We start from the raw sequence: 24,922 nt of genomic DNA on the forward strand, positions 1-24,922 counted from the left end.
AGATAAACATTTACTGTCGCCGTTGTTTTAAGGAAAAACGAAGAAGTGCCGTTTATGCACCAGAAGACCCGCCTTTGATGACAAGGTGGCCGGGAGCAGGGGTGGCAAAGGGAAAGGAGGGATGAGAGGAAGGCTTAACAGGAAAAATAAACCAAGAATACTGAGCTGTCATCCCACTTTCCCCTCAACAGTCTAGCTCGGGGGACAGAGTAAAGTCAATGAGAATACCGTCTCAGTGAGTTTTAGGCATTTAAAGATTTCTCTCCTCCCCACCTGCTTTGCTTTGATATGTTTGCCATCACTGAGGAGAGACTCGGTAGTGGACAAAGTCACACTTCCTCAGATTCATTATTAGAAAATAACTGAGCTTTATTCTTTATTTATAATTGTTTCTACTGATCCAGGAAAATAAATGTACAGTGAGTCGTAATATGCCTGTTGTCAACAATCAGCTCTGTAAATCATAAAGTTGTATTTTTTGGTGACTTCTTCATTCAAGGTAAATAGTAAGTTGCCTTTTTCCATTGCTCCCTCCAAAAATACAAGTTGCAGTGTGTAATGTGGAGAATGCACGTTCTGGCTTTAATAAGCATCTCTTTAAAGCTATGAGATTTGATTGATATGGCTCCCTTTCAGCCGCCACGCCCATAAACCAAACCCTTAATGCACGCTGGCGAGCTCTTGAGGATTCTCGGAACAAATACAGATCGGAGGGCTTGTCGTCTGCAAGGTGGGCTGCAGGGGTGCAGTCCTGCGATGCTTACGGGTCCCCGCAACCCGTCAGGCAGGGACATCTTGGGCAGCAGAGGGTTGGGCCGTGTGGGGCTATTAGACCTGAATCAATTGATGGAATACATGAGTGGAATGGAAAATAGGAATTTTGCTCGGTAAAAGGATAGTTGAGAGGACAGTCAACTCACCATCTAAAATGAAATGTAAGATAATGAAGGGAAAGCAGTATTCAGACAGTATTTCAAAGAACTGTCAAAGCTCTGAGTGGCCTGGTATCCCGCTGGTACGTGACCCGGCTCGTGTTCCCTCAGCTAAAGAAGCGCACAAGCCGCCTGTGTTCGTGGAGAAGCTGCAGAACACCGGCGTGGCCGACGGCTACCCCGTGCGGCTGGAGGGCCGCGTTTCCGGAGTGCCCCCGCCGCAGATCTTCTGGAAGAAAGAAAACGAGTCGCTCACTCAAAGCACCGACAGAGTGAGGTGAGACGGCACAATGGTGTGACACAGCCCCACTGCTCCTAATGCCGTGCACCCCAGAAAACCGGGTGGGAGTGCCCAGCATGTACTTCTCCGTGCAGCAGAAACCAGTCCTTCTTGACCCTAAACGCACACTTCACTACAGCACATGTTCTGACTGAACCTAACGGGGATTGAAAAATAATCATTTATTTCTGTAACTCAAGAGAAATTGCACTCCCTTGTTTCCAGGACGATAAGGGGTGGGGCTGTTCAGTGATTTCTTTGACGAGAAATTGAGTGCAGACTTACTCGACCTTGACGCCTGCATGCTCGCCCGCTAACGTCGGTGGGCAGCCGCGCTGGAGTAAGTGTAACCTAGTATCTGCCGCTGCTCAGTTCTGCTTTAATGGCCTACTTCACAATGATGCTCATGTCCAAAGCCACTCTGAAGACGTGTAGCGCCCTGATGGCTGTATCCTTTCTTGCAGCATGCATCAGGATAACCACGGCTACATCTGCCTGCTCATTCAGGGAGCCACAAAGGAAGACGCTGGGTGGTACACTGTATCAGCCAAGAACGAAGCCGGGATCGTGTCCTGTACGGCCAGGCTGGATGTTTACAGTGAGTGCCCCTCGCTGCACTGAGTTAGTCATTGCAGTGTGACAAGTGAGACATCTGGACAGCAAATCCTGTTACTCGGGAATCTTTAAAAGAACTGTCGTGTTTGAGTTGCTAAACGTTTCATCTTGCTCTCTCTCTCTCTCTGTTTATAGTTTCTCAACACTAATAGTGAACCACCCCAGGAGGACAGATACCCATGTATCTCTCAGGCACTTTGAATTCGTAGCACACGTGCATGTTGACTTCTCTCACGTCTGCTAGTCAGTTGTTGCTCCTTACGCAAGCATCTTAGGAGTTAACAGTAGGCAAAGGCATAACCCCGTGTTGGTTGTTTTGTTTGGGGTTTTTCTTCACATTTTCTTGTGACTGTGTTCTGCCAATGACTGCCTTGTAACTGTCATCGTACATCATAACCCTCTCATAGAGCCCTCGTGCACTCAAATGTGTGCGCTGCGATGCTGGGACGCCTGCTTTCGTGGCTCGGTGCTTCTGTGACCATTCTTAAGCCGCTGAGCAGAGCTAAGTGTGTGTTATGTGAAGGTGTGCACGTGCGTCCTGAATTTAGAGAGCACTCCCTGAGTTTACAGACTAACACAGCAGCCCTCCGTGAACCATTGCCCCCCCTCCCCAAGAAACTAGGAAGTAAGAGCTAACCGCAAAGTTTACCTCTTAGATTAGTAACTTTGAGAGCTTCTCTGCAAGACTCTGACCTCAGCCTTCCATGCTGTCCGACCCTTCTCATCGGTGCTAAAACACCTATCCATAATACCTCACTGCCCTAACGACTGTGGCACTTAAGCGACCGAGTTGTTTATTATTACAGTAGAGCAGCTGCTCTTTGCCCCAATCGATTGAGTTTTTTAAAGAAGAAATAGCTCAATGGTTGAGGGAAGAGGCTTAGAATTCGGAAGCTTCGTGACTTTCAAAAGATGCCTTGTGATGTAGTAGTTACATGAAAATAATTATCGCCGGAAGGTGGGGGAGAAAAGGGGAACCGATCACAAGGATCTACATATAACCCCCTCCCTGGGGGACGGACACCATGAAAGTGGGTGAAGGGAGATGCCGGACAGTGAAAGACATGACAAAATAATAACAATTTGTAAATTATCAAGGGTTCAGGAGGGAGGGGATAAAATGATTAGCTGATACCAAGGACTCAAGTAGAGAGCAAATGTTTGTTTTTGGTTTTTTTGAGAGCAAATGTTTTGAGAATGATGATGGCTACAAATGTGCTTGACACAATGGATGTATGGATGGATTGTGGTAAGAGTTGTATGAGTTGGACAGTGTAAAATACGACAAAATAATAATTTATAAATTACCAAGGGTTCATGAGGGGGAAGGGGTGCGGGGATGGAGCGGGGGAAATGAGGAGCTGATGCCAGGGACTCAAGTGGAGAGCAAATGTTTTGAGAATGATGAGGGTAACGAATGTACAAATGTGCTTTATACGATTGATGTATGGATGGATTGTGATAAGTTATATGAGCCCCCAATAAGATTATTTTTTAAATAAAGAATGATCCAATTACATATACATTGTCATTATGATCTAGCGGTTAGAGTTTCACTACCCCTGTCAGACAGTAAATCTTCAGTGTATACGTAAGATGTAGAATTCTCCTGTCCCTACCAAGGATGTGTTCGTTAAGCTTTTTGCAAAGAATATGTGCCTGGTATGTATAAAAGAGGTCCCTCCGTGATGCAAACAGTTAATCGCTCAACTAGTAGCCAAGGTTGGCAGTTCAGACACACCCAGAAGCCCCTGGGAAGACCGACTTAGTGGTCTGCTTCCTAAAGGCCACCGGCTTAAAACTCCTGTGCACACAATGGGTTGGGATGAAGGGGAAGGCCACTAACAACAACAGTGTCTCAAAAGACCCGCTACATTCCCTTGAAACATCTAAAGGTTTTCTAGTGGTAGCTTGGTTAATAATCTTAATCTGCTGTGTTTTTGTTTTGTTTTTGTAGCCCAGTGGCATCAGCAGCCACAGAGCACCAAGCCAAAAAAAGTACGGCCCTCAACCAGTCGCTATGCAGCACTTTCGGACCAGGGACTAGACATCAAAGCTGCGTTCCAACCTGAAGCCAGCCCATCTCACCTGACACTCAACTCAGGCTTGGTAGAGAGTGAGGACCTGTGAGGTGGCGTTCTTGTTACAGCCAGCACCTTGACATAGTCTTTGCCTTGACCAACCACAGTTCTTTGTCACATTATGTAAAAGGCAGGAACATAACTTTGACTATAAAGGAAAAAAACCCACCAAAAGAATATTTCCCTTACTTACTATACCAAACTTAGTGATGATAGTAGAAATGTACACAGTGCACCGAAAATTCACATTCACCATCCAATTTAGAACTTCCAGAACGGCTGTGATTAACGTGTGAAATGCCAATATGCTCCAGGCCATCAGTTGTGCACAGGAAACCGCCATTTGTATTCTCAACAAGCGCCCTGAAACACAAGCTGAAGGTGCTCTGTAACATGACAAGGGGAAATGCGTATGACGAGGCAATTGTACTACAAATCATATGAAAGTGATTCTAAAGTGGTAGCATTTTCAGACCGCTACAGTGAACCAACTGCAATATGTATGGATAAAAAAGGAAAACGGAGCCCAAGTAAATGCCTTGTCTTTGCAAACTGTTTTATATAATTCATAGAAGAACTACTTGCCTTAAATTTTATTAATACCAAGAGTTTCCTCCTAACAAGGTTAGTACCTAAGATTTTTAACCATTTCTTTATGCCTAGAATTTTCTTTACATGCTACCTTGCTAGGAAGCTGATTTACAAACCATTGTAAAAGGCGAATTTAAGTATCAGTAATAGATCTGTAGGACAGTCCATTCCACAAAAGGAACCCAAACCAGCCAGATGGACCAGGGCTTCTGGTGTTTGGAGGAAACAGGGCTTGGGAGGAGAAAGAGGGAAGGAAGGACAATGACACTCCATTCATTTAGCTCAAAGGAGAAGCAACAGGAGCTGTGGCAAAAGCCAAACTTTGCTTTTCTTCAAATCAAGCTCTGAAATATAGGTGATGGGAAAAGAGAACGAGAAAAACGGCTGCACGGTGGTCGGTGGACATTTGTAGCACATGTGGAATGGAAACGTCATGTGTCTGAAGTTTGTGCACTACTTGAAGACTTGGGATGCGTAGAGCAAGTTGAAATGGGTTGAGACTGCAAGATTGGCCTCAGTGAAGACCTTGTCTGCTTGAAAGAAATGGAGACTTCAAGCAAGAGAAATTGGTTTGCGCCATAATGTAGTGTTCGCTTTGTTTTTTTTCCCCAATGGCAGCAAGATATGGCAAATGGAATTATTAGTCCGTGTCCCTCCTGAAAACCTGCTCTACGAAGATGCTGGGTACTGAGCAGTTTGTAATGGCGTCTCCGCTGAGACAGCTTTTAAAATGCAGGTGATTCTGCATCAACTAGATTGAGCTGATTCTGACCAGACTTGATGGTTTAAGTCGGAACCAATAAATCTTTAAAAGGAGAAAAATTTGACCTAATATTATAAAGCATGAAGTTTTAATGGTACTTTGTTATGAAAAAGAACACTGTAATTCTTATGCAAACACATGTTATCTTTCATTATTTATACTAAAAATGTTAAACTCTCTTAGCTCAGTTACTCAATTCAGTATGTAGTTGTTTTTAAAATAATTTTATATCTGTGTACCACTCCACATATTTCATATTACTGCTTCACATGTACAGCTTTCTATTTCTTTGTAAGAACACCAACCAGCAAAGTTTTAAATAATTAAGAGGCATCAGCACTGGGTGGCAGATACTGTATGCCAAGTGGTACAAGTGGTTCTTTGGCTAGAGTTGTAGACAATGCTAATCTGGAATTTAGGGAACCAGCCAAGCTGTCTCATCGAGCTCTCTAGATTGCAGAACTATGACTTACGTTGCATCTTACTTGCCAAATTTTTCTGAATGTGACTTGCTGGTTTAGGATTAACGAGCATTATTTTGTCACCTTCCATGTTGTATTTATATTATTAAAAAAAACAAAAAAGTATTGTCACACTTCCTTGGATTGTTGTGCTGGTGTAATGTGGATTTAACATCAATAAATATTTAACAAAGAATAGTTGTAATTTTCTGGGACAGAATATTCACTTGGTACCATTTCCTAATGCTCTAAAAAACTAGCTCAAACTCAAGAGATTTCAAAGAAACATCTTCAATTCTGAAGGTCAAAAGTTTGGGCATGAATCTCCCAAAAGGAGATTCAAACCCAAACCAGCCACTCTGGAAAAAAAGATAAAGCAGTCTGCCTCTATAAAGATCTTACTGCCTCCGATGGAACAGTTCACATAATTTCAAGTTAAAGATAACTCCCTGAGCACCCATACATTGAGCATACTTACATCCTCAAACACCACCAAACGCTCATAAAGAGTATTTTTAAAGGCATAAAACCAAAAGGACGAGAGGGGACTAATGCAAGAACTTTTTCAAGTTTTACTGGTGCTTAATCCACATATCACACAATTCAATAGTTGAATCATATCGAGAAGAGTTGTACAATCATTACCACAATCAATTTTAGAACATTTTCTCTGACCTAACCCCCATGGTTAAATCACTGCAAGTAGACAGCATCCCTGCAATAGCTAAATTTTGGACCGCAATGAAGAAAGCTGAGAAACAGCTTACTTTCCATGAGTCCCCAAGAGACTCTGAAAACAAAGGTATTTGGTAAAAGGCAGGGACATTGACGGCAGGATTTAACAGGAAAGCTAGTAAAAATTGCTTCTCTAAAAGGTGTGAGAACCTCGTGCTCCCTAGAACCCTCTCGGAAGGTGAGTGAGGTCAAATCTACTTTCAAAATACTAAATACCGTCTGGTTAATTCTCAAAATAATACTTTGGTGCTATTTGCCTTCACTCATTCTCATGAGAGTAGTTTTCAAAAGGCTACACAAAAGATCCTTTAAAATGTTAGAGATATTAAGAGAATAAATTAACTTTTCAAAAAAAAACCCATACTGACCTAAAACAAATATTACTCAGTGATTGTTTATTGTAAGGTTAACATGTTTGTAGCCATCATCCAGGTCAAGACATAGAGCCTTCCCAGCCAGAACCATTCTGTGTACCCAACTCTTCAATTCCATCAAGCCCCTCCCTTTAGGAAGAGCTACTATTCTGATCTGTAATCATTCCATTGTACTTAATGTGTTGTTCTGCATGTGTACATTCTTAGATGATGTAGTTTAAGGAAGACCCTGGTGGTGCAGAAATTAAGCACTTGACTCATCACGGAATGGATTGCAGTTTGAACCCGCCAGGCACTTCACTGCAAAAAGATGTGATGGTCTGCTTCCATAAAGCCATACAGCCTCCTTCCGTGATGCTCACCTTCCCTACAGTATCGCCGAAGACAAAGCGGGTGCATAAGCAAATGTGAAGAAAGCTGAGGGAGCCTGGCTATCAAAAGATATGCTGCCATCTAGCTCAGAAGCAACAAAGCCCACATAAAAGAAGCACACCAGCCTGTGTGATCACGAGGTGTCGAAGGGATAAGATATCAGGCATCAAAGAACAAAAAATCAAATCATTGTGAATGAGGTGGAGGGACCCAAGACATCTGTAGGCAGCTGGACATCCCCTTACAGAAGGGTCACAGGAGGGTGCAGTGTAACAACTTTGAAGCATACAACTTTCTGCTAGTTCCTAAATGCTTACTCCGCACTCCCCTTCCCCCCCATCATGATCCCAATTCTACCTTACAAATCTGGCTAGACCAGAGGATGTATACTGGTACAGATAGGAACTGGAAACATGGGATCCATTCCTTCAGGACCAGTGCTGAGTGGCAATACCGGGAGGGTGGAGGGAGAGTGGAGTGGAAAGGTGGAACTGATTACAAGGATCTACATATAACCTCCTCCCTGGGGGATGGACAACAGAAAAGTGGGTGAAGGGAGACGTTGGACAGGGTAAGATATGACCAAATAATTTATAAATTATCAAGGGATCATGAAGGGGGAGAGCAGGGAGGGAGAGGAAAAATGAACTGATACCAAGGGCTCAAGTAGAAAGCAAATGTTTTAATGATGGAAACAAATGGACAAACATGCTTAACACATGGGTGCGTGGATTGTGATTAAGAGTTGTACGAGCCCCCAATAAAATGATTAAATGAAGGGAAAAAAGACAGCCTTGGGAATCCTACAGGGCGGGGCCAATTCTGCTTTGTCCCAGAGGGTAGAAGTGATTCCATAGCAGTGAGTTTGGTTAGAGTTTCATCTTGCCCCGGTTTTTAAACAGCGTTTGTTTTGAGAATCTCATTGTTCGCCCTCTTTCCCTTTCACTGTAATGCTCTCTGTCAAGGAACTCGGGTGGTTTGACCTGTAGAGCGTCTGTAGTACAGACTGGATTTTATTGAGTACATCCTCCTGGACATCATGAAGAAGAGGGTCCACCACAGAAGGATATTCAATGAGATGAACTAACACGGAATTCAGCAAAGGGTACAAACATTGCGACAATGCTTAGGATGTTTCAGTGTTTGCTTTTGTTTTACACAGGGTCTCTGAGTCACACCGACTGCATAGCACCAAACAACAACCATGCAGTGCTTTACTATAACAAATATTTAAAACAAATAAAAGGTCAAATCCTCTTAAAGTTCAAGAGTTTTACTGAAATAAAAAATTTTCACCTTATTCAAATTAAAACACAGACCTCCAGTAAAAGGAGGTCTTTTGTAGGGTTGAAATACAGAAATTCTAACTGGTTGACATTTACAAAATATCTTGGGGGCCAGGCTGAGTAAGCATTCGAAGATGGGGGCTCGGTGCCTGCAAGCTTCCTGAGATAGTATGGCTGGTGACCTTTGAACAGTAAAATGCAGCCCATCCTGAATCTGGCAGAAACCTCTCATGTCAAGCCCCTGGAACGTTGGAACAGCTTCACAATCTTGCCACATTTGGGAATTTCTATATAACCATACCGCAGTTAAATTTGCAGATTCATTTGCCCATCTACTTAATCATGAGTAACACCACTTGAAGACATCAGACATCAGTTCATAACTATATAACCAATACTGTTTTTTCCAACCTATATAAAGTTGATCAAATTAGGTATATTTTTGCATGCAATGTTTAACTTTAGTGAGTATTGTAGATTGAATTTTTTTTAAGTCACTGAGTCATAATTGACTCAATGGCAGTCAATGTGGTTATAAAGGAGCCCAGGTGGCATAATGGGTGTTGTGTTGAGCTGCTAACTACAAGGTCAACAGTTCAAACGCACCAGCCACTCTGAGGGAGAAGTTTGAAGCTTTCTGCTCCCATAGAGATTGACCACATCAGAAACCCAGACAGGCAGTTCTACTCTGTCCTGCCGGGTCGGTATGAGTCAGAATTGAGTCGATGGCGGTACATAGAAAGTAGTAGTATGGATCAAATTATGTCTCAAAGTATGTGTCACCTTTGGCTGGCCCACGCTTCTCAGTGTTTGGCAGTTATATAATGATGCAATTTGCTAGTTATCTAATGATATATATAATCATTCCACATGATCTAATCTGTTGTAAGGGATTAGGGTGAGATGTTACACCTGTACCTGTGGTGTGAGCCGTAACAACTTTTTTTAATCTTACAAGAGATAAAAGGAGAGGGAAATGAGAGTAAAGAACAGGGCCTACTCAACAAGAAAGAAAAATCAGGAGAACACATCTTTTGAAACCAGGGTCCCTGTGTTGAGAACTGCCTAGACCCAACCAAACTCTGCCATCGAGTCAACTACAATTCATAGCAACCCTGTAGGACAGGGTAGAACTGCCCTGGGGGGTTGAGATTAACTTTACAGAAGTAGAAAGCCTCGACTTTCCCTCATGTAACGGGTGCTTTTTTTAAGCTGCTGACCATATAGTAACCACTATACCACCAGGGTTCCTTCTAGGCCCAGAGGAAGATTTATGCTAAAACCCCAAGAAGAGCTCCAAGGGGCGCCAGGCACACATGCTGAAGGAACCTATGGCTTGTCCCCCAGAACCCACAGAGGAGAGGAAGCCTTCCTCTAGAGCTCTGTCTTTGGACTTCTAGTCTCATGGAAGCCATCTTGTATCTCTGTTACATCAGCACTAGATAACTAAGAAAGCAGGGTTGCTAAAAGTATGAACAAACAACATCCTCAAAATGTTATTTTGGCAATAGTTTATAAAGATAACGTCTAGAAAATTCAGCCTGAGAAAATAATTCGTGACTATTAGTTAATATAATTTTCTCATATTCAAGACCTTATATTATTTTCAAAGTGGCTATATATAAAAATTGTTATATTCTGTAAGATAATTAAAAATAAACTATTACCTTTAGAAAACACTATTGTCACACATTCTTTTCAAGTATATTTATATTTATATAAAAATGAACATCTGTAGTGTGAATAGTTTTCATTCATGTAGGTATAATTGCCAACTATGCTTGTGATTCTAACCAGCATTATGAACAATCTGTAAATTACATTATGAGCTGTAATCCCCCGTCTACTACTAAAACATGCCCTGTGATATATGGCGATTCCAAAAGAAATACAACTGCATGTGCCACTTCAAGAGGTTCTCCAAACCTCCCAAGAGCAATAATTTCCTTAAAATGTTCTTCTTTCAAGTTTTTCGTCATATCTGTGTGAACAAATCCTAAAAAAAAAAAAATTGTTTTGAGTTGAGAAAAGTAGATACTGAACTATATGCTTAAAATTAAATGAAAATTAATTTACTCCTAAATATTTTAGATTATTCTCTAAACCTTTACCTAATTCACAATTAAATAATCTTAATTTATATTATTAATAAGCATTGTTGAGAAATACAGTATTTTTTCCATTACCGAATATGCTCCAGTATAAGCTGTTTTCCAGCACATTTTTAATGCAGTTTTTGTGGTAAAATTAGGTGCCTTGGCTGATATTCGGGTCAGCTTATACTTGAGTATATACAGTAAATACTTTTATTGGGGACGCATATCTCTTACCACAATCCATACATTCATCCAGTGTGTCAAGCATATTTCCACATAGGCTGCCATCATTTTCAAAGCATTCTCTTCCCACTTGATCCCCTGATAGCAGCTCCCCAGTTCTTATTTTTTTAATCATTTTATTGGGGGCTCATATAACTTTTATCACAAACCATACATATATCCACTGTGTCAAGCAGATTTGTACATTTGTTGCCATCATTCTCAAAACTTGCTTTCTGCTTGAGCCCTTATCAGCTCCTCATTTTTCCCCTCCTCCCCACTCCCCCTTCCTCATGAACCCTTGATAATTTACAAATTATTATTTGTCATGTCTTACACTGTCCGACGTCTCCCTTCACCCACTTCTGTGTCCATACCCTAGGGAGGAGGTTATATGTAGATCCTTGTAATCAGTTCCCCCTTTTCATCCCACCCTCCTGGTATTGCCACTCAGCTCCCCATTTCTTCCCCCCAACCCTGCCCTCCCTCGTGAACCCTTGATAATTTATAATTATTTTCATATCTTACATCGTCCTCTATCACCCTTCACCCACTTTTCTGTTGTTCATCCCCCTACGTGGGGTTATATATTGATCCTTGTGACCGGTTCCTCCTGTCTTCCCCGCATCTTCCCCTTGTCCTCCTGGTATCTCTATTCTCATTGTTGGTCCTGAGGGACTTATCTATCCTGTATTCCCTCCCTGTATTGCAGGCTCTTATCTGTATCAGTGTGCATGTTCTGGTTTAATCCAATTTGTAAGGTACAATTGAAATCATGATAGTAGGGGGAAGGAAGCATTAATGAACTGAGGAAAATTGTGTTTCATTGGTGCTATTCTGCACCCTGACTAGCTCCTCTCTTCCTTGTGACCCTTCTGTGAAGGGATGTCCAATTGTCTACAGATGGGCTTTGGGTCTCTATTCCACCCTCCACCCGCACCCCCCACCCACCAATTCACACTGGGTATGGTTTTGTTCTAGGTATTAGATGTCTGATACCTGATCCCATGGATACCTCATGATCACACAGGCTAATGTGCTTCCATGTGGGCTTTGTTGCTTCTGAGCTATTTGGCTGCTTGTTTCTCTTCAAGCCTTTAAGACCCTATATCTTTTGATAGCTGGGCACCATCAGCTTTCTTCACATTTGCTTATGCACCCATTTTTTCTTCAGTGATCCTGTTGGGAAGGTGAGCATCACAATGCTGGATTATTAGAACAAAGTGTTCTTGTGTTGAGGGAGTACTTGAGTCGAGGCCCAATGTTCATCTGCAACCTTAATTCTTACATATAGATATGTGTACATAGCTCTATTCCCCTCTCATTATATATGTATATATTTACATGTGTACATACCTATATTTAGACCTCTATAAACGCCCTTTACCTCCTGGTTCTTTCCTCTATTTCCTTTTACTTTCCTCTTGTCCCACCATCATGTTAGGCCTTCTTTGGTGTTTAGTAATTCCTCGCTGCTACACTGTCCTTCATCAAGCCCCACTAGGCATCCTACGCCCTTCTCTCCATTGATTTTAGTTCAGAAATACAATATTTTTGCTAGAAACCAAATAAGTCAATGTTTGAATTCAATTTAATTCAATAAACATTTATTGAACACTGAACTATTTGGTTCAATCCATAGCATCAAAACAAAATTCCAATCCTCAGGCAGCCTATACCTTATGGAGGGAACAGTCACTTGCACACCTAACTCTGATGTAAGAAGGTTGATATGTTGCCAAGGTATAGACAAAGCATCCCCAGGAGAATGACTTTACTTGAGTTGCACAGAGGAGTGGGGGATGGGAGAGGGAAGAAAGGTACCATAAAGGTGCTCCTATGAACTAATTTTGGCAATTCTGGCATAGCTGATGATTAGAAAGACAAGTATTGACAATATCCATGTCCAAAAAAACCTTACAGTAACAGTCAATTCTCATGCAAGAATGCACAAAAAATTTTAAAATTAGCATGGTATTAGTGTATGTAATAAAACTTAAAAGAAAGCATGTTCTAAACCAAAGTATAAAGTTCTACACAAAATATTAAACTGCTAGTTCCAAACTATTCATATTGTCGATATATGCCTGGGAGAATAATAAGATAGGCTTATTAAGAAAACCTCAGATTAATGTGACACACACAAATACATCTTGAATTTCTCAGTGCCATCAAGCTAACTCCAACTCACAGCAACGCACTAGGAGCCCTCTGGTGTAATGGGTTTTATATTTGGCTACTAATTGCAAGGTCAGCAGTTCAAAGCCCTCAGCCACTCCATGGAAGAAAGATGAGGCTTTCTATTCCCATAAAGATTTAATCTCAGGATTAAAAAAAAAAAAAAGATTTAATCTCAGAAACTAATAGGGGAAGTTCTACCCCAGCTTACAGGGTAACCCCACTATATACTCAGCTCATCTAGTTACTTCGACTTTTTAAAAACAGACAGCAAATAATTTATCCTCATGAAATGAGCAATTAAAAGATTGAGAAAAATTAGAGATATGTGAAGTAAAAGTTAAATGTGCAATCACAAGTGGACCTAGAGTTAACAGAGGACAGAGAGAGAAAAAGACCCTTGAGAGAGACTGACACGGTGGCTGCAATAATAGGCTCAAACAACAAAGAATGAAGACGGCACACGACCAAGTAATGTTTGTTCTATTGTACAAAGGGTCGATATGAGTTGGAACTGATTCTATGGCACCTAATAACAACATTGACATAGAATTCATGTGCCATATAATGTAATGGTTTGAATATATTAAAAGAAGTTGTGCAACTTCACCACAATCAAGTGTAGAAAATTTTCTTCATTTTTGTACTCATTAGTTATTATCTCTCCTTTCCCCTCAACCTCCCTTGTAAAAACCCTAACTACTAACTTAGTTATTGCCTCTCTAGATTTAAGTGTCTTGGATTTCATATGAAGAGAACTGCATACACAAAAAATCCCAACAGCAGTAACCAAATACAACACAGAAAAACCTCAATCCAAAAGAGCAGAAAATAAGAAAAACTAGAACAAATTAAAAATGGGTCAAAGGGGGAAACAAATGATGTTAAATATTAACCTACATTATATTTTCATTAATTCACTTATTTTATTTTTGAGAGTATAGGGAAATTGGAATTTTTTTCCACAACAGTTCTATTGGCACATAATTCATGTATCATACAGTTGAGTAGTTCAATTGCTCAATCCTGTCAAGGGGAATTGCACAATCATCACCACATCCACCTTAGTGCCCCCCCAACCCCCCATGGGTAAATCGCCTCCAATTTGAGTTGTGCAATCATGTTCAGTCTAGTGCCCCCTCCCCACTCCCAGCTTCATTATTCATTTCCGAAATCCACTTGCCCTCCCCATCACCCATCCCCCAGCCCTGAATTCCCTTCCCTACAACACCTTTATCAGTTATCACCATTAAACATCCACTCCTGTGCTTCACAGCTGGGAAATCCAACAGAAGACAATGAAAAATAAATTGCACTAAGGTGGTAAGAATAAGCCCATATTAGTATACAGACAAAAATATAAATAATGCATGAGAGGGAGAAGACCCCATCAACATTTAAAAAGCCAGGTAAGAAATTTCTGTCCTAGAACTTCTAAGAGATACATGCACCCAAAACAAACAGATCATCTCTATAGGGAGCTCAACTGTCCAAGTATCAAGTTCAATCTGGCATAATCAAGATTACAATGGTCTCTGCATGACAGTAAGGCTGTTCAGAACTCTTGCCTTTGGCTATAGCGGATCTGCTAGTGGCTCGATCTGACTAGATTCTCTGCAGATGAGTTTGAGACTCCACTGTCCTTCACCTTCTACACTCTGGGCTTTCATAATTTTAGCTCTGATGCTTTTCTCTATTTGAATTTCCCAGTAGTCATTCTGGGTCACACAGGCTGGTGTGCTGCTTCCATGTGGACTTAGTTGACTCCTTGCTCAGATGGCTGCTTGTTTTGAATACAAGCCTGTAAGACCCCAGACACTATTCCAATTGACAGCCAGGCACCATCTACTTTCTTCACCACACTTTGCTGTAGGACCCTTATCTTCAGTGATCATTTCATGAAGGTGAGTATCACGCAGGGCCATGATGTAAGAACTAATTGTTAAGTTGGAGCTAGAATTTAGTGTGAGCCCAGAACTCATCCTGGATCTATACTTTTTTCTTTTTAATTTGCTGTAACTTGGGAATTAATGACATATGTCATATCATTCCATAGCTCAACCGTGTCATGTACAATTGCTACCATAATCAGTCTCCAAACATACTTTTGTTCCCAGGGTTTCTTATCTCATATCCTTATCTCCCAAAACTCTATAGCACCCCTACCTCCAACTCATTATGTTTTCTTTCCCTATAGGCTCAAGGTCCCTGGGTTCCATTTACTGAAAAAACAAAGAGAAAAACAGCTTTAAGACAGTGACCCCCAATGGCGATGCACCACTGAGATACACCCTAATATACAAAATATATCAGAAGAATGGCCACGACAGGCTTGCTGGAATAATACGTATTTTAATACTGCATATGAGGCACTGATGTAGCAAGATCTTGTCTGCCGACCAACAGTACAAACAGCAAGCCACTATGTGTTGTCTGGCTTAAGTCCTCGGGTTACAAGTGTGTCTGGGGTAGGATCCAGTCCACCCAGTGGGGTTTCTGTCTGGAGTCTCACCAGTGCAGCTTCTGGAGCATGCCGTGAGCCCTGAAGATGCAGAATTCAGTGTCCCGGTGTTACGGCATCCAGCCTGTGCTCCGGGGACACCCCCAGATGTCCTAGGTCAATTCTGCCCTCCCACTGCAGGCCACTAAAGACCCTCCCCACATAATGTTCCCAAGAGCATCGTCGGTCCCTCCTCCCCTCACCTAGAAGTAAGCCCTTCCTCTCCTCCCCTCACGGACTATTCCCTCTCCCCACTTCCTTTCTGCCCCTCCAATCTGTAAGCCTCATCCCTCTGACAGGGCCAGCTTCAGGGACTTCTTCCCAGATCCACAGGCTACCACTCAGCAGACAGCTTCCCCAACTCTCCCGCGCGCATTTGATTCCAGCAGCCGTGAGGTGGCCTACCCTATACTTAGCAGAAGCAGGTGGTATGTGATTCATTGGCACGGTCCGCCTCTGGTCCCCAGCCAGAAGACTGGATAGCTTGAAGCCTGAGCTTGTGCCCGTTCCACTGCTTGTCCTACCACAGTGGACTCATACAGTGTTTGTCCTTTTGTGCTTGACTAACTGCACTCAGCATAATGTCTTCCAGTGAGGTGTTTCAGGGTTTCATCACTATTTTTTAGGGATGCGTAATATTCCATTGTGTGTATTTAAGAGGTTTTTTTATCTACTCTTCTATTAATTGGAATTTAAGCTATTTCCAGCTTCTTGATACTGTGAACTATGCTGCGATGAACATGGGGAGCAAACATCTGCTCGTGATCTATTTCTTATTTCTTTTGGTTATATGTCCAGTAATAGTATTGTAGGGACATATGGTAGTGCAATTGGCATCTATTTTAGGTAGCACCATATTACCTTCCACAGTGGCTGGAGGTATTTATAAGACCGCCAGCAGTAGACATGAGTTCCTATCTCACCACACCCACTCCAACATTTGTTGTTCTCAATTTTGTGTTTCACTGGGGGACAGTAATGGGCACTAGCTGGTATCTCATGGTTGTTCTGGTTTGCATTCCGCAGACAGCTGATGATCAGGAGCATTTCCTCATGTCTTTATTAGCCATTCATGTGGCATCTTTCGTGATCACTTGTTCAGGTCCTTTGCCCACCTTCTCAAGAGTTATTCGTTTTTTTCTTGCAGGTCTATAACATTCTGTAGAATTTAGTAATTAGTCCTTTGTCTGTTATGTCATTACTAAATTATCTTTTACCAGTCTGCGATCCCTCTTTTGACACTTTCAATAAAGCCTTTTGATGGTCACAGGTGTCTTTATTTTTAATAAGCCCCACTCTATTTGATCTTCCACAGAGTACATTTCGTTGGTTAATTCTGAAAGCCTGTGTATCCCTCTACTAGCTTTATCCCCCTTTTCTCATCGATGATCCTGAGAGCTTTGAGTTTCACATTTATGTCTCTGATGCAACTGAGTGTTTTTGTCTGAGGTGAGATGAAGGTCTGGTTCCATTCTTCTGCGTGTGGAGAGCCAGCATATCCAATACCATTGATTGAAGACAGCAATTGTTTCCCATTTAATGTTTTGGGGGGCCTTTGCCAAAAATTGATTGTCTGTATATGGATGTTTTTATTTCTGGGTTTTCTATCCTGATCCATTGGTCCGTGTATTTATCATTATACCAGTTCCAGGCTGTTTTGACAACTGTAGCTGTATAGTAGGTTTTGAAGTCAGGTAGAGCAAGACCACCTACTTTGTTCTTTTTGAGGCGGTCTTAGCTTATCCTGGGCTTCTTCCCACTCCAGGTGAAGTTGCACAGTGCTTTAGGTCATATTGACATTTTCAAAATACTGAGTCTTCCAATCTACGGACAGGGGATGATCCTCCATTTGTGTAGACCCCTTCTGGTTTCTTGTAGTAATGTTCTGTAGTTTTCTTCGTACAAGTCTAGTTTTTTTTGTTGTTGTTGTTAGGTTGATTCCTAAGTATTTCAGTTTCTGTGTGGCTATTGTGAATGGTTTTGATTTCTTGATATCTTTTTCAGTGTTCCCATTGATTTCTGCTTGTTAATCTCGTCTTGCTGCACTTCCAAGCTCCCCTATTGTTTCCAGTAATCCTATTGTGGACACGTTGGGATTATTAGCATATAAAACCACATCGTTAGCAAATAGCAAAGTTTCACTTATTTACCCAATTGTACTCCCTAGATCTCTTGCTGTTGTCTTATGGTATGTTTTATTCAGTGTTGAATAATAGTGGGGAGAAGGGACATCCTTGTCAGGTTTCCTTATTCAGTGGAAATGTTTTCAGCTTTTCTCTACTGAATGTAATATTGGCTATAGGTTTTTTGTATGTGGCCTCTATTGTATTGAGAATGTTCCCTTTTAATCCTATTTTCCTGAGAATTTTTAATGACAAATCGGTCTTGGGTATTGTCAAATGCTTTTTCTGCATCGGTTGATATGATCATATAATTCTTGTCTTTTTCTTGATAATATGGTGGATTATGTTCATTGCTTTTTGAATGTTGAGCCATCCCTACATCCATGGTATAAGTCCCATTTGGTCATGGTGTATTATTTTTTTGACATGTTGGATTGTATTGGCCAAGATTTTGTTGAGGATTTTTGCATCTATGTTCATGAGAGATACAAGTCTGTAGTTCTCTATCCTTGAGGGGTCTTTGCCCAGTTTTTGGTATCAGGGTTATATTCACTTCATAGAATGAGTTTGGGAGTTTGCTGTCCATTTCCATGTTCTGGAAGAGTTTGTGTAGGATTGGTGTCAGCTCCTCTCTGAAAGCTTGGTAGAATTCTCATATGAAGCCATCTGGGCCGGGGCTCTTTTTGTAGTTGGGAGTTTCCCTCTTTGACACTAGTAAATTATGAAAGGCGAGAGCTCCCCTTTAATTATTTGAGATTATAACGGAAAGTCCCTTTATATTAGATTGCTGAACAACTTGGAATTTTCCACTTCTTATGTATGGTCCCAGAGTAGATATAAGCTATTGTAGCTGGAGCCCCAGGGGGAAGGGGCTACTGATCAGAAGAAGGTCTGGCTAAGGCCAGTGGGGCTCCATGTTCACTGGTTACCTTATCAGGGGTGGGGAAGGTCACTGAGTAACTCTGATGTGTGGAGTTCCAATTCCACCAGTGAGGAAAGGAACCCTGTGTATTCTTTATAAACAAAGAATAAGTCTAGCAACTACTTGAAGCCCTACATCATGGATTCAAGCAACGTCTCTGTTTCACGGGGCTGGTCCTCTCCCTGGAAAGCTGGGGTTATTTCTCTGGAGAATTCAGTCGCCTCCTTGCTATTAGGGGAGTATGCAGGGGCTTGGTAATGGGAGTACCCCAATCAGGAGTCACATCTGTGGCTGCAGCGGTCTCCAGCATCCGAAGCATCATGAAGTCCACACAGATGTCCTTGTGCTACCCAGATTATCCTGGGCCTCCTCCCAGCCTGGAGGGGAGAGGTGGTGGGGGAGAAGGGGGTGGATTCGGGAGATGGGTAAGGGTAGGCCACCAGTGGGGGGCAGGGTAGGAGCAATTCAGGGGATTGAGGTGCACTAGTCATCAGGGCAGGAAATGCAGGGAATCTTGACATGTATGGAGGTGGGGGTGATTGCAAGGAAACAGCACACAGGGGTCTCCAGGGCCGGGGAGAGCCAGGGAATACCAGCTGCGTGTCACCAGCTCTGGGAAACAATAGGAATTGTGGTACATAGGTCTGAGGTGTGGGGAAACCCAGGGAGAGGCATGTCGTGATGAATACAGCTGCTAAGTCTCTGGAGAATCCACCAAAAGATTCCCGAGGCTCTGCAAAACCAGGGCTCAGTCCAAATCCCCCAAACTGACCCCCTCCCCCACAGATCCAGTGACTACTCACATGGAACTGCAGATGGGGGTGCCTATATCGGTGCCATCTTCCGAGAAGTCACTAATTCACTTTCTGAGGTATTCTGAGGAAAAAAGCTTTTTACATCCCTGATCAATGAACCTCAGGAATTCAGTGGAGGCTTAATCTGGTAGGGGCTCTGCAGATGTATTTGGGGCTTTCACTGTCCTCCAGAGCCTTCTGTAAACTGGGTACTTAGAATTTGAGCTCTAATATATTTCCCTCCTCTGATCTTGGATTTTATTATTTTTGTTAGCCAGGTACCATCTGATTTCTTCACCACATTTTGTTCAACCAGGTCTTCAGTAATCACTTCATGAATGTAAGTAAATTCTCCATATATCTTGATTTTCTGTTTGACCAATATCAGATAAAAGAATTTAGTAAAATTCTTCAATTTCTGCATCACTAACTTTTGTGGTTGTGAATAAGTCTGCGTAAATCTGCTTCCTTGTAAGGGTATAGATGTCATCCTATCACCAACTTCAAGACAGATCCTAAAATGCCCTTTTTGGCAAAGAATGTGACCGCATGTCCTCTTGAATGCGTCATTCTTGATATAGGAAGCTGTGTGATTGTCCTTTTCAGAATGGCCAGTATTATCCACTGCAGTTCATGAAGGCCTGGTATACTAATCATTGCATGTTCCATTTCATTTTTTACTATTTCCAAATTTTCTAGATTCGTTTTACAAATATTCCACTTTCCAATTATTAATGGATATTTGCAGCTGTTTCTTTATATTTTGAGTCATGCTCATAAACTGAACATCTTCAAAGCTTTTCTTCAGTCACGCTACTAAAGCTGGCTCTAGTTGGAGGAGGCGGCTCTTCCACAGCCCTATTCTGAGTGCCTTCCAAGCCGGGGGCTCATTTGCCATCACTCTCTCTGCGATGTTTGATGGCTGTTCATAAAGTTTTCCGTGGCTCATCCATCAGCAGTGGACAGTCTATTCCTTCTTCATAATCTGTTGTTAGTTTGGAAGCTCTGATGAAAACCGTTCAACTCTGGTGACCCTGCTGGCATTTGAAATACCACTGACATAGCTTCCAGTGTCATGGCAACACTCAGGCTACCATAGTATGACAAACTGACAGATGAGTAGTGTGCAACAAATATGTGTGACAAATATTCATGTAAAAATTACTGAAAAAGAGAAAACAGCATACAGTACTAACTTCACACTATAATGTGAGCCTAGAATAACAACATCAAAAAGAAGGTGCCCTAGTGGTGTAGTGGGTTACGTATTGGGCTGCTAGCTTCAGGATCACTGTTTTAAACTACCAACTACTTCTCAGGAGAAAGATGCAACTTTCTGCTTCCGTAAAGATCAGTTCTACCCTGTCTATTAGGGTCACTATGAGTCAAGATAAACTTGATGGCAGTAAATTTGGGGTTTTTTAATAACAAACATAATTTTGCATTGTGTTTCATTTCAGATTAATTTATAAACTATCCTCTAGGATAAAACCATGGAGTCATGGTGGTATAGTGGTTACACATCGGACTGTAATTCACATGGTCAGCAGTTCAAAACCACCAACAGGTCCGTGGGAGGAAGACTCGGCTTTCTACTCCTATAAACAGTTAAAGTCTCAGAAATCCACAGGGGTTGCTATGAATCAGCATTGACTCAATGTCAGTGAGTTGAGAGTGCTATAACCTTACGTTTACTTTGAAAGTCAGCAACATTTCCTTCATTCCCTTTCATCTTTAGAAAAATGAGATGGCCAGAAAGAATAGAGAATTACAGGAGAAACAGTTAATACAAATAATGATTAAACTAGATAAGCAGGCTCCGCAGAATTTTATGTGACTTGACAGTAAAACTAACATACACTGAAGAACAAATAATCTTAAGAAGCACTACCATGGAGATTATCGAAACCTAAATGGTATTGTCTTTATAGCCACTTATTTTTCAAAGGCAGCTCTAATGGTAAATGAGAAAGAAAATCATGCTACAACATTCACTGGCATCATGCTTAGATGCTAATGGGCTGCTCTTATCCACCTGTCCAAAAATTATCCATTCATGTCTGTTCCATAAAGAGAAAGTACTGACTTGTTTTCCAGCCAGGGAATGCTAACTACTCAGCAACACGGTCAATTCTCCTTGTCTGGCTCAATAAAGAGAGTCATAACAAGCCTCATGGATTAGTAAAAAATCATGTATGCTTCTTTCATTTTAGCTCAAGAGCTCTCATAGCTACAAATTGGTAAAAAGGTCAAATTTTCTGGAGTTACATTTTTTATGCTAACTCAATAACCACTGAGTAAATTGTCACCATGGAAACTTACCTTCATTAAGCAAAAATAATATTTAATCTCTAGCTATCTGGTTAATACAACTTCTAGAAAGAACCGTGTATCCTCCTTCTTATCAAACTATATAAGTTACATTAATTCTAATTGATACCCGAGTAGGTAGATACATCAAACAGTATAACATCCACAATTGCTAATACTGGTAATAACTAATATCCTAGTATGCTATTTAAATATGGTCTCTGCTACATTTAAAAATGTTGAAAACTAAAATAATGAGCTCCTACTATATCAAAGGGCCCTGGTAGTGCAGTGGGCTATGTGTTGGTACGCTAACCACAGGGTCAAAGGTTTGAAACCACCAGCTAATCTACCAGAGAAAGATAAGGCTTTCTGGTCCTGAAAAGATTTACAGCCTCAGAAACCCCAGGGGAAGTTCTAATCTTGCTGTATAAGGTCGATGTGCATTAGAACTGATTCACTGGCAGTGAAAGTGAATACGATAGCAATATTTCTTTGTATTGATATTATATAGCCTACAAAAAATGGATAAAGAAAATATATTTCTTTTTACAGTTTATCAGGTTTAAATGCTCACTGGGCAAGGACCATTGACTTATGAGCAATGCTGTCCTTTTTTATGTAAGCTTATAAAGAAAACAATTTTGGTGAGAAAAGGCCAGGAAAGTTGTGCCAAGGAAATTTTTCACAATGTATCTGCTCATTGTTTAATTAGGGTTTTCCTATGACAATTCCATTGGGAAAGTTTATACCATCCACCCTACAGCTCTGATTTTGCACCTTCAGACTTTTTTTTTTAATAAACCATGTTACTGGGGGCTCTTTCAGCTCATATAACAATCCATACATCAATTTCACCAAACACATTTGTACATATGTTGCCATCAGCATTTTCAAAACATTTTTTCTGCTTGAGCCCTTGGATCAGCTCCTCTTTTTTCCCCTCCCTCCTTCAGACTTCTTTGTGTTCCCAGAACTTAGAAAAGGAGCACAATTTGAATTCCTCAAGGATGTCAGCACAACCCTTCTGACACGGAGTCAACTGAAGAGTGAAGAATTCTTCAAGGAAGGGCTAGACAGCTGGACACACCACCTTCAGAAGTGCATAGACCTAGATGAGGGCTATGTTGAGAAATCATAGCTTCACATTTTGCTATTTTTGTTTATTAAAGGCTTAAATGCTATATAGCAATATTTTTACTTATGCTTGATAAAGTATAAGTAATATTTTTCTAATCACCATTTCATTACTTGATATTTTGCTGAGTTTTAGAAATATTCTATCTAGAAGTCAATCAATGTATCACTGCTACCGAGTCATGCCAACTCATAGCCACTCTATGGGACAGGGTAGAACTGTTCCTGTGACTTTCCGAGACTAACTCCTTTTTTTTTAAATCATTTTATTAGGGGCTCATACAACTCTTATCACAATCCATACATACATCAGTTGTATAAAGCACATTCGTACATTCACTGCCCTCATCATTCTCAAAACATCTACTCTCCATCCAATCCCCTGGCATCAGCTCATTTTTTGCCCTCCCTTCCCACTGCCCACTTTCTTATGAACCCTTGATAATTTCCAAATTATTATTTTGTCATATCTTACACTGTCCGACGTCTCCCTTCACCCACTTTTCTATTGTCCGTCCCCTAGAAAGGAGGTGACATGTAGATCATTGTAATCAGTTCCCCCTTTCCAGCCTACCCTTCCTCCACTCTCCCGGTATCACCACTCACACCACTGGTCCTGAAGGGATCAACTGCGCTGGATTCCCTGTTTCCAGTTCCTATCTGTACCAGTGTACATCCTCTGGTCTAGCCAGATTTTTAAGGTAGAATTGAGATCATGATAGTGGAGAGGTGGGGAGGAAGCATTTCAGAACGAGAGGAAAGTTGTATGTTTCATCGTTGCTACATTGCACCCTGACTGGCTCATCTCCTCCCCGAGACCCTTCTGTAAGGGGATGTCCACTCTTAAAGGGAATACAGAGCCAGGTCTTTCTCAATCAATAAGTACCAAGTCAACACTAATTAATGGTTCCTCTATAAAATAATAATAGATAGCAAACTTATTTTAATAAAAATTTTACACTGACCTGGTGCAACTACATTCACTCGGATTTTCTTTCTTCCTACCTCTTTAGCAAGAGCACGTGAAAATCCAATTAGCCCTCCTTTACTGGCGCTGTACACACACTGGCCAGAATTGCCTTTCAAACCAACAATACTTCCTAGGGAGAAAGGGAAAAAGTAAAATGTAAACAAATTAGTTAGGCTTTTGGAAAATTCTAGGAATCGATACCACACAAACAAAATCATTTTACCATATCCGTTGCTAAAATCAGAGTTGTTAGCCATTGTCATCTGAACAGTAAGACTCAGAGTCCAGATATTAACAGAAAACAGGATCAAAAAGATTGATATAAAAATATATATATTGATATAAAACCTCAGAAGCTAACAGGGGCTTGAGATTCGATACTTTTAGTGAGAACCTGTTGTTAAGTTGAGTTGGTTCTGACCCATCACAACCCTACGTACCACAGGTCTTGTGCCATCCGCACACTCACTGTTCCACTTCAGCCCGCTGTTGAACCCGTGCCAGCCTATCTTGTTGACAGTGTCCCTCTCTTTCCTTGACTCCCTGCTTTAGCAAGAACGATGTCCATCTTCACATATGAGTACTTATCAAAAGCACTTGAGTGGAAATTTCACCACCATGGCTTCTAAGACACCTTTGTTCATTCTCTGGCGGTCCGTGACATATTCAATATTCATTGTCCATCCCATAATTCAAAGCATTGATTCTCCTTTGTTCTTCCTTGTTAATTTTCCAGGTTTTGTACACATATGATGCAACTGAAAATACCCTACCTTGGGGTAGGCACACCTTGTAAGTGTCCTGAGTTGATTCTGATCCATAGTGAGCTCACGCGCAAAATGAAACAACGCTCAGTCCTGCGCCATCCTCACGACTTGAACCCATTGCTGCAGACACTGCATCAATCCATCCCCTTCCTCACTGCCCCTCCACTTTATCAGACATGATGTCCTTCACCGGGGACTGGTCTCTCCTGACAACATGTTCAAAATGAGTAAAATGAAGTTTTACAATCCTTGCCTCTAATGAGCAATCTGGTCTTAGTTTTCAAGACAGATCAGTTTGTCCTTTCAACAGTTCATGATACTTTCAATATTCCTCTCTAGCACAATTCAAAAGCATCGATTCTTCTTTGGTCTTCTTTATTCAGGCACACCTCATTCCTCAATGTGACACCCTT

At 41.4% G+C, this 24,922-nt stretch overlaps 2 protein-coding genes across 5 annotated transcripts in view; one reads left to right on the forward strand and one right to left on the reverse strand.

Annotated features, from left to right (window-relative positions):
- PALLD (palladin, cytoskeletal associated protein) overlaps positions 1–5,919 on the forward strand; it is a 343,917-nt gene extending 337,998 nt beyond the window's left edge. For all 4 annotated transcript variants that reach the window (XM_075564242.1, XM_075564239.1, XM_075564240.1 and 1 more), the window contains 3 exons: positions 1,044–1,209; positions 1,677–1,810; positions 3,785–5,919. In XM_075564242.1, coding sequence (XP_075420357.1) covers positions 1,044–1,209; positions 1,677–1,810; positions 3,785–3,957 — 473 coding nt within the window. In that variant the 3' untranslated portion in view covers positions 3,958–5,919. The remainder of the gene's footprint in view (positions 1–1,043; positions 1,210–1,676; positions 1,811–3,784) is intronic.
- A 373-nt stretch (positions 5,920–6,292) lies between these two features.
- The window catches only part of CBR4 (carbonyl reductase 4), a 32,119-nt gene continuing 13,489 nt past the window's right edge, over positions 6,293–24,922 (reverse strand). The window contains exons 4-5 of the mRNA XM_075564244.1: positions 23,738–23,872; positions 6,293–10,486 (exon numbers count right to left, since the gene is read on the reverse strand). Coding sequence (XP_075420359.1) covers positions 10,308–10,486; positions 23,738–23,872 — 314 coding nt within the window. The 3' untranslated portion in view covers positions 6,293–10,307. The remainder of the gene's footprint in view (positions 10,487–23,737; positions 23,873–24,922) is intronic.

The sequence above is a fragment of the Tenrec ecaudatus genome, chromosome 12 (genome assembly GCF_050624435.1).
Source record: "Tenrec ecaudatus isolate mTenEca1 chromosome 12, mTenEca1.hap1, whole genome shotgun sequence".
Lineage (NCBI taxonomy): Eukaryota > Metazoa > Chordata > Mammalia > Afrosoricida > Tenrecidae > Tenrec > Tenrec ecaudatus.